We start from the raw sequence: 10620 nt of genomic DNA on the forward strand, positions 1-10620 counted from the left end.
TAACTCACCACAATGATCAACTAAATTAGGCAATTCAGTTGATATACTCAAGCGGCATTTTGGTTATGGTTATGGTGTCCTCCATAAGTATTGGAAAGAGGAAGGATTTTGTCTTATTTTAGCTTTATACTCCAACAGTTTGGATTTGAAATCAAACAATTACTATGGGGTCAAAGTAGAGATTCTCAGCTTTGATTCAATGTTTTTTTTTTCAGATTGGGTTTATCATTTAGAAAGTATGACATTTTCAAAACATACTCCCCCTATTTCAGGGCTCCAAAAGTATTGGAAAAGAATCATACAATGCCCAAATAAAGTACTCATGTTTAGTATTTGGTCGACAATCCTTGGCATGCAGTAACTGCCTGAAGTCTGCGACCCACTGACCCGGCCAGACGCTAGGTATATTCTCTGGTGATGCTCTGCCAGGCCTGTACTGCAGCCATCTTCAGCTGTTTGTTTTGAGGTCTTTTTGTCTAAAATGTTATCATAAGGTAATTAAATGCATATTCAATTGGATTTAAATCTGAAGAACATCCAGTCAAGAACATTCCACTTTTTGGCCCTGAAAAACTCTCTAATTGCTATGGCAGTATGTTTGGGGTCATTGTCTTATTGTATGATGAAGCATCATCCAATGAATTTGGAGGCATTTGCTTGTACTCCAGCAGACAAGATGTTTCTGTATACTTCACAATACATTCTGCTGCTGCTGTCAGCAGTTACATTATCAATTAAGACAAGTTAGCAAGTTCTTGTGGCAGCTATAAAGGCCCAAACCATAGCACCCCCCCCCCCCATCATGTTTCACAGATGAAGTGATATGCTGTAAATCTTGGGCAGAACCTTTTTTCCTGCAAATGTTCCTATTGCAATTACTCTGGTACATGATAATATTCATCTTATCTGTCCACAAGACCATCGGCTGGTGACTTATTCTGTGGATGGTCTCTGACACCTTCACGCCTATTTCCCGGAGAGTTTTCCTGATCTGTGGGACAGTTGTTTTGGGGTTTTTCTTAATTATGGTGAGCATTCTTCGGTCATCCACTGTCGAAGTCTTTCTTGGCCTACCAGCCCGTTTGCGAGTGCTGAGCTCACCAGTGCTTTTTTTTCTTTTTTAATGATGTTACAAACTGTTGATTTTGGTAAGTCTAAGGTTTTGGCTACTGTATAATTCTTCTGATATTTCAGCCTCATAATGGCTTCCTTGACTTTCATTTACGTCTCATCCTATGTGGACTGTTTCGCCCCAAGATTAACAATGTTTTCAAGCTAAATACTTCAAGTCAATATTTAGTAATTGACTTCTATTTTGCCCCAAGGTAAAGTTTGCCAGGTAAATATATGATGCACTCTGTAAATATATGATGCACTAGTCATTTACTTGTATTAGGAGTTTGAGTGTCTCCAGTTATGTTTACCTAGGCCTACATTCTGCCGTTGGAGTATAGACTTTCATAGCATATTGACCAATAATGTAATTCACATATGAAACAAGTGACAGTAAACATGTTGTCCACCATGGATGATGTAGCACCACTGTATAAAAGGAGAGTGATAGAGAAGCCTGTAAATGATGGAAGACATTTGTTCACAAACATTTTACTATGACATTCTGGTTGTCTCTGTTTTATAGTGCTGTGTCCCAGATTTCGGTATTGAATGATGTTGCATAACAGACTTCATTCCAAAAAGTGTATTCCAAAATTTGTTAGGCTATAGGTCTTACTGCAGTAGGCTCCACTTCTACAGCTACATTCCTAGGCAAACTGAAAAATTACCGGAATGTGGAGTGCTTATTTGATCAGTTTATCAGTCTTGCTTCTTAAAGCTTTGTGTTGATTTCTCAAAATATTGTTCCCAAATTCGTGAGACTATTATGCCTACTGTATTAGGCCACACTCCTAGCTCTCCACTTTGCACCCGATTATGACGTTTTTAATGATGAACCGGCGTCACCTCGAAACTCCGAAACAATCTCTATGGCAAGACGCATCTTTTATCATAGTTTAATCAGAATTGGGCCAATCAGTGTCATTTCGTAAATGTCGCATCTGTATGGCAAGACCCATCATTCACCCAAGTTTCATCCAAATTTTCCCAGTGCTGTCAGAGAAAAAACGTGACATACGAACGGACAGAGACCGAATAATCCTCTCTGATTTCATTGGTGGGGGACAATAAGGGAATATAGATGTATTGCCTATCTATGATTATGACAATACAATACAATATATATAATTTTTTTTACTTGATGACATCATACAGAAAAGTTTTCTGAGGACCTTTCTTCTGGTCTTTTTGACTACATCACCGTTTTCACATATATAGATACTGGAATGGTGCTGGAGATAATGAATATAATCTTAAAAAGTGACGAAGTGCCCCTTTAGCATAATACATAAGGCCTTATAATGGAATTTTATTATTTTATTGTCCTAAAGGCTGTAAAAAAAACAACTGCTGTCTTATTGACTGAGAAACCTAAATACCGGTAGGCATGTAATGACTGCTGATCCCTTATTTAAGGTATGCCCAGCAAATCACACCAGGGCAACAATAGGAATACCAGACCTAGGTTCAAACAGTAGCCTATAGTTTCAGCGTTTACTTGAGCCTGCCTGGGTCGCAGAAAGGTTTTCAGAGTAGGTTAATATGCACGCTTGATATGCCATGAACCAGGCCCGCGCGTAAAAGTTACCCAGACGGGTGTGGGATAAGTTGTTCCTGTCTATCCTATCAGTTATTATCTAAATCTAAATATTATTATTATCTAATTGCAAAATAGACCTGATCTGGATAATAACCGCCGCACCCAGGCCGATTAACCTCCCAAATTTAAGAATGCCTCTTGAAAGTGAAAGATGTTGACAGCTGCAGTGCAACATTAAACGAATTTGTGTAGGCTTAATTCTGGACTCATCTAGGCCTATAGGTACAGGAGGGGGGGAATGGCTTGCAGGCCACCAAAACCCATCGATATACTTTAACTCAACAAAATAATAGTTGATGTGCTTGTCACTTTTTATTGTAGGCCTGTGGATAATAGCCAATCGGCAATATTTACTACACTGTATGTCATCATGGCAATAAAGCAAATTGAGATTAATAGAATTAATGGAAGGTTTGTAGGCTAATGGATCCCATTCAGTAATCATACACAAACAATCCAGTCAATCATGTTGTGTGGCTTTCATATAAATCTCCAAGCAGTGTCATACTTCATCATTCACGACATTCTGTACACCGGTTACTGCCCTTTCTTGCCCATGACATTTGAACTGTGGATAGGCCTAACTAAAATCACAAATGTGCAATACAAGTGATTTAATGTTGCCATATCTGACCTGTTGCGTGTAGGCCTACTAATTGAGTCTAGGCTATTGCGTATCATTTGATTGAACCTCTCTCTTTCAATTTGAATCTTTCAATTTAAATCTGTAGGGTTGTATTTTTTTTTTATTTAACAAAAATACAAAATTGAATAGTTGATAACGTACGCCTGCGCGTATTATGAATCCCTGACAGAATTTACGAACTAAACGTAAGCAACCCTATCTACTGTGGCAGCAGCAAAGTACAGACGTTCTGTGGGCGTAGCAGATTGTGGTTCTCGACGTGCGTAGTCTGGAGCTGGCTTCTCCTCTCCTCTCCTCTCCTTTCCTCTCCTCTCCTCCTAGCTGGATTGCAATAATATGTCAGAGGGCGAGTATTTGCTTGTACTCCCAGTACGAGTACAAGCAAAGTAGGTAGGGTGGAGTATTAGCTCATATGTGTGTGTGTGTGTCCGTGGCCGCTGACAGTTCCTCCCACCCCCATATTTATGACAGTGCCGACCTGTCCTGTCACCCCTCGCAAACGAACGTAGATTCTTCTTTATCCTTTGCGATTGGATTGAGTTCACCTGACCCGCTGGCTGCTTCAAGCTGGTGTGTGTGCATGCAGCAGTATGGATCCGACGAGGCTGCTAACGGAGAACGACCACCGCTCCCTTTCAATACCTCCAGCCCGTTACCCGTGGCCAATTCTCGGGTAAGGAGGTTCGCTCAGGAGAGGAGAGCGCTCCCTCATCCGAGAGTGATGGTGGTATTCTCGGCCGCAAGTGAGACTGAGAAACCAGGCGATGCCATGTCGAGTTCGGACTCTGCGGAAGATGATTTCCGAAAGCCAGCCACCCCCGCACCAAACCTAAATCTGGGCAAGTCTCTTCGTTCCACCTTTAACGCATCGCAAGAGGTAAGGATAGGCGTTGTGTTGTTGTTGTTGTTTATTCTGGGAGTGTTTTGGAGGGGATTAAAGGGATTTAGCATGGGGTATAACTAGTAGCCATTGCTAAACTGCCATAAACATCGCCGTCTCTGTCTCTTTTCACTTTATCTTTGCACCATGTCTGTATCAAACTAACATTATTTTGACATCGTTTTATCCCCACGTCCCACTCATCTATACATGACATGGATTTGTCTCCACAGGCAACAGATGAATTAACCATACAGTTCTTCCTCTAGTGCTCTTTAACCTGATTGGTCCACCGCTTTATACACAGGGCTGCCCCGTGTCCTAATTGGCTCACATCACATGACTGTCACTGTGTTTGGCTCCTCGCTGGGGTTGACCTTCTGTAATCGTGTCTAGGGGAAGCCCTTGTGTCATGTCCAGTGACTGTCATTCTGGCTGATGATCCCAATATGTCCTGTCAAGATTTGGCCAGTGATTAGTATAATATTCTTAGCTGTAATCCTGTTATTTGCTGATGGTTAATAATCACATGATGTTGGGTATATTGGTCCTAGGTAACAGGAGAGGATGAAAGAAAACAAAAGAAGAATTCAGCACAGAATCATAGTGTATCTGGGAGTCATTGTTGAGATGTAGTTGTCACAACCACTGTTGATTTACATTGATTATGAGTAGGCTATTTTAAAGTTCTTTTATGTCTGTATGTGGGGACTAAAAACATGAGCCAAACATTTTGTCATTATTATGGTATTAACAAACTGACATTCACTGAACATAATCTTCAAGCACGAAGAGCCTCAGACACAAATGTTTTGCTTGTTGAAAAAAGTCCTGTGCTCAAAATGGATATGAATTGAACACCTCCCCAAATGGATTGACCTTGTCTATCATTTCTGTCCAATCAACTGCAGTTTCCTGAGGTCATCGCCCTCAACGTGGGGGGGACCTACTTCACCACACGCCTGTCCACCTTGCGTCGCTATGACGATACAATGCTGGCAGCCATGTTCAGCGGCCGTCACCACATCCCACGTGACGCTGACGGACGCTTCTTCATCGACCGGGACGGGACGTACTTTGGGTGAGCTCTCCCCAGCTGGCTTGCCACAGGACATGACAGTGCACATTTACTCTTTCTGTTACAATGTCACTTGGGCCCAGCACCGAAAAGACTTGAAACTTTGAGTTGAGCGTGCCACTCCCTTACTCTAAGAAATATTGTAACTTGTAACGAGATTGATAGAAAGGATAATTGAGGATACTGTATGTTGTCGATACTGTGTATGTGTGTGTGTGTGTGTGTGTGTGTGTGTGTGTGTGTGTGTGTGTGTGTGTGTGTGTGTGTGTGCACGTATGTATGTGTGTGCTGTAGGGACATCCTGAACTTCCTGCGAGAGGGCGAGCTACCTCAGAGGGACCGTGTGAGGGCAGTACACAGGGAGGCCCAGTACTACGCCATTGGTCCCCTGCTGGACAGCCTAGAGGATACTCAGCCACTCACAGGGGAGAAAGTCCGCCAGGCCTTCCTGGACCTGCTACCATATTACAAGGGTGACTAGCACTCTACTTTGTTTCTACTTACTTTTTTTTACACTGAATCAATTTGACCCATAAACCCTCCTCTTTTGACCCGTAAACCCAATTGCAGCTACATGTTTACATTTCAGAGCTATTATGGCTGAGCGGGAACTCTAGCATTAATTGCACTTTCCTCTGAATGTCCACGGTTTGATTCCCAGGTCAGACAATTCTCCTCAGTGATCCCTCTCATCAATTCCCCTCTGTGGTACCTACTGTCAGGAGAGTAAAAAAATCAAATAAAAGTGACAGTTGACGAAATCTTTCCTTTTCATTCCAGAGAACCTGGAGCGTATCGTTGAGATTGCCAAGCTGCGGGCCATGCAGAGGAAGGCACGCTTCGCCAAGTTGAAGATCTGCGTGTACAAGGAGGAGATGCCCATCACGCCCTATGAGCGGCCCCTCTTCAACTCACTGCGCTTCGAGCGCACGGAGAGCGAGGCCAAACTGTTCGAGCACCACTGCGAGGTGGACGTGTCTTTCGGGCCCTGGGAGGCGGTGGCGGACGTTTACGACCTGCTCCACTGCATCGTCAGCGACCTGGCGGAGCGCGGCATCACCGCCGACCAGCAGTGTATCGGCGTCTGCGACAAGCACCTTATCAACCACTACTACTGCAAGAGGCCTATCTATGAGTTTAAGATCACGTGGTGGTGAAGCGGGAGGGGGGGTGGGGGGGTGTTGGTATGAGTTGTTATCAGCAGGTTGGGAGGAGTCAGGGGGTAGTCAGTGTCAAGAACTGAGACCTACTCAAAGTGCTGAGCTTGTGTACAGGAGTTTTGCTTCTGTTTTGCTGAGTGGTTGTGACCAATTTCTTATTTCTGTTTTTTTTTTGTTAACAGTATTAACCCGAGTCCCACTGACTGCTAGGCTACTTTTTGCTTTTTTTTTATTGTGTTCAACTCTGGGAGTTTTTGTACACCACCAAGCATAAGCTTGTGGACCATCCACGTTTTTTAGGAAAGGGTAAAGTTGATCTCATATTGTGGTTACAGTGTGGTTTGTCCCCTCGGCATCAGACAACTATGCTGTTATGTTTCTCAGTTGTGCGTTTCTGTAGTAACCGTTTGTTGGTTGCGAAAGAGCTTTCACAGCTGAACTGGATGCAATTAAGCAAGCTAATGAAATATTTCTCATGTACTGTATATAGCTACACGTAAATGTCTATTTTTGTTACTGATGCTGGTCTTTGACTTTGACATGATATTTTTGGCACTGCTTCTCTCACATAAGAAATCAGATTCTATCATGTAAGAGACAGCAGTAAATTAAGATTTTCCTTGCTACTATATGGGCCTATGGTCTGTGATCAGCACGGCTTTGGAAAATCAAAACGTAGTCATACGTAGTTACCCCTACTTCAGTTAAGTCAGAATGTAATTACATAGTTCAAAATGATCAATCCTAGGCCCAATGATTGGATTTCACTAGATAGTGGATAATATTATTTGGGGCATTCATGTGAACCTTCTCTTTTCACTATTCCAGTTTAGGAGACCCAAAGGAAATTAGAGAGTTCAAAATCAAATGGGTTGTCCTTTTTGGGATCCCAAATATTTTCTTTTTTTATTGGAAATGTTTATCTGAAAGTTTATAACGATGCATGTGCTTCCAGTAAGAATGGTGACCCTGCTCAGATGTCATCTGGGAACAATATCTCCATTTCAAACAGTATCTTCATGCAGTCGTTTCTATATTGCAGGAGGAGCATTGGAATTAAGTTATAGTAGAATAACATAGTTATAGTAGTAATTTACACAGTTGAGAAAAACACTACAGACTGGTTTCCCATACACAGACTAAACCTAGTTCTGGATTAACTAATGTGATAGATGAAAATAATAGAAAATCTCCATTGAAGACACATTTTAGTCTAGGATTAGTCTTAACCTGTGTCCCGTTTGTGACCCACAAACCAGCCCTACATGTCAGGTGGTAAAATCGATCGTTGGATATGACAAAAACTTTGCAGGTACATTATGCATACAGTTGTTTGATGATACAATACATGTATCTGATATTTACCACACATAGCGTGCTTTTGTCGAAGTATGCTTTAATCATTTCACCTCTCATGCAGCATGGCATGATAGAGTAGTCACACAAGTTTAATATGATCATTTTATATGATGTGATATTTCTACTGATCAAATACATTCAGCTTAAGTGCCTTTTCGAAAGGGCACAACAGTTTCACTCACATGAAGCTTAAACCAGAAAACATCTGACCCACACAAAAATCAATTTTTCTTATCACCAGGACACTACAGTGTCACTTTTACCATGTGATATTTCGATTTTCTTTCTGGTTTGCCATTTTGTTTAATTATTTAGTTCCCTACATAGATATCTGGATATCAGGACACAGTACAGTAGTTCTGACACAGTTACATTTTCCAGTGTTAGAAGGCTTGGGATCAAAATAATAATTGAATGTTTGTACAGCACCTGCGTTTGTACTGTTAAGTCCACTTTCATAAAAGTGTTTGTGATTCCGGTACTTGATGATCTGCAAAAAAATGACAGATGACAACAACAACAACACATTACTGTATATTTCCAGACAGCCAAGTTGCTGGGTTGCTCTGATATACTAATGCTTGACAACATACTGTAACAAACAACACAGAATATGTTATTTATGGTAGTCAGATGGATTGAAGACAAATCTTGATGCACTTGTTACATTATTATGCTATTGATGTCAGCTTTTACACAGGTGAGCTTTTTCACAGTTGAGTTTTGATGATGTTAAAGGTCGACTCAGCAAAATGACATGATTGACATCCTACTTACATCTTACCGTTTTCCTGTGTTTGATTCTTGGCTGAGCAATTGACCAACAGGTGTTAGAATTGCCCCTTTCTCACAGTTGGTTGTCAATTGATTGGATTCTGTCGGTTATGAAGCCTATCATAGATATCAAGGCTCTAGCTGATGTGGGGCTAGAAGATTATTGTATTTATTTATTTATTGAAGCATTTAAGGCACCTGTTGAAGTTTCTCCCTTGGCTGGAGAATGTGTTTTGCAGATTCCATAGCTGACCCAGGCATACCTAGGCTGCACCTGGCATGGGAAAGTTGAAATACAATGCGCTGCTTGGCCATGCTATGCTGTATTGTGCTGATAGTAAGTAATGTATATTTAATGTTTTTTATAACAAGGTACAAATACAGTTTGCCTTAGTCTGTATGAAATAATCTGTCTCAGTTGTCATTTTTCCTTTTCTGGGCTTGAGTAATGTCAGTTTGGATTGCATACAATGTTTATACAATGCATACATGCCTATTATTGAGTCAGGAGGGGGGGGGGCTTTATTCCAAGGGCTTTATTCCATCAGAACACAAGTCTGCAAAACAACCAATGTAGAATGGAAATCTGTAGATACAGGTTTTGATTAATGTGATTAATTGTAATGTTTGCCCTTACGAAGAGCAGGCAGGTAATCCTGCTGTTCCAAGATACCTAAATGAAAATGCTGAGATGCTCATTAGATCCTTTCAACCCCAGTTTTTGTTACTATAAATGAATGAGTTTATTCATTAATTTTTAGTGAACTTTATGTTATTGTAATGTGAGACAGTGAGCAGGGCTTGACTCTGAGGTCTAAGGCACTAGAGGTGCATGTTCAATCAAAGCCTCTTTCTAATAATATAAATGTTCTCTGGCTCTATCCACCCTCTATCCCCTATATATACCCTCTATCTATCTCTGGCTCTATCTAACACACCATGAATCCCTTTGAGCCTGACTAGGTCAAAACTTCAAACTGACCCAAACCTTAACCCTAAACCTAACCAAACCGTTAACCTGGAAACATTTTATCGGTTTGCTGGTAAGTCAGGTCCACTTAGTTTTAATTTGTCCCCTCCCCTCCTTCTTCACCTGCATGCACTGTTTTGGGTAAACAGTGCCTTACCTGCATTAAAGGGATTCAAACAATAACAAAGCGTTCTGCCCATCACTTTTTGCGGGGTAAACAGCTGAGGGATGGGGCTGGAGAAATGTAGCCACTCTCAAATTCATAGACGGAGCTATGGACCAGCCATGAGATCAAAGTCTTTATATATTTTTATTTGGTTATTTTTTATTTTTCAGAAACACAAAATACATTGACATCATATTAATGAGAGGGTGTGTTGTCTCTGACAGTGCAGGGTCCGTCAGGGTCAATATTATGTGTAAGCAATTAAGTGTTTGTGTGTTCCAAAAACAACAAAACAAGACAAACCAGAACCAACCAACTGGACGAAAACAAAACAAACGAGACACCCACAAATGGACAAGCCCAAACAATCACAGGGACAATTACAATTTCAGTCATATCATGTCAATAGATTCTATTAACAAATAAAAATAAAACCAATTATTTTGCCCTAGAAACTCTATAAGAGGCTGCCAGTCCTCTGGTTTACCTTTGATGTCATAACAGATCTTATGGTATATAACTTGTAATTTCCTTTAACCAAAAATATTGTGTAGAAAGGTTGTTTGATTTCCAGTTTATTGCTATACATGTTATTGTCACTTGTGAAGCATTTATATTCAACATAACATAGTTATAGCTATATTCTATACAATATAGAACCAATGGCTATACATCATTAATTCAAAAGTAAAACAATTGATGTACCAATCCCAGATTGCCCCTTTAAGCAGGTAAATCTAAATGGGGGGCAGACGAATAATAAATGCAGGTAAAGATTTGTGCCAATTCTCTTTGTGAACGGGGTTCATGAAAAGCCCAGGTGCAGAATGAGCACTCAGTCCAACTGCTACATTATATTTAGTGAACAACA

General features: G+C 40.9%; 1 protein-coding gene across 1 annotated transcript; it reads left to right on the forward strand.

Moving 5' to 3' along the window:
• Positions 1 to 3942: 3942 nt before the first annotated feature.
• On the forward strand, positions 3943 to 6477 carry kctd7 (potassium channel tetramerization domain containing 7; the record flags this gene model as incomplete). The annotated part of the gene is made up of 4 exons (XM_083689654.1): positions 3943 to 4239; positions 5154 to 5323; positions 5615 to 5793; positions 6101 to 6477. 4 exons carry the CDS (start codon positions 3943 to 3945, stop codon positions 6475 to 6477), a joined length of 1023 nt encoding a protein of 340 aa, XP_083545780.1.
• Positions 6478 to 10620: the final 4143 nt, after the last annotated feature.

This window comes from Argentina silus (genome assembly GCF_951799395.1).
Source record: "Argentina silus genome assembly, chromosome: 2".
In the NCBI taxonomy this organism is placed as follows: Eukaryota; Metazoa; Chordata; class Actinopteri; order Argentiniformes; family Argentinidae; genus Argentina; species Argentina silus.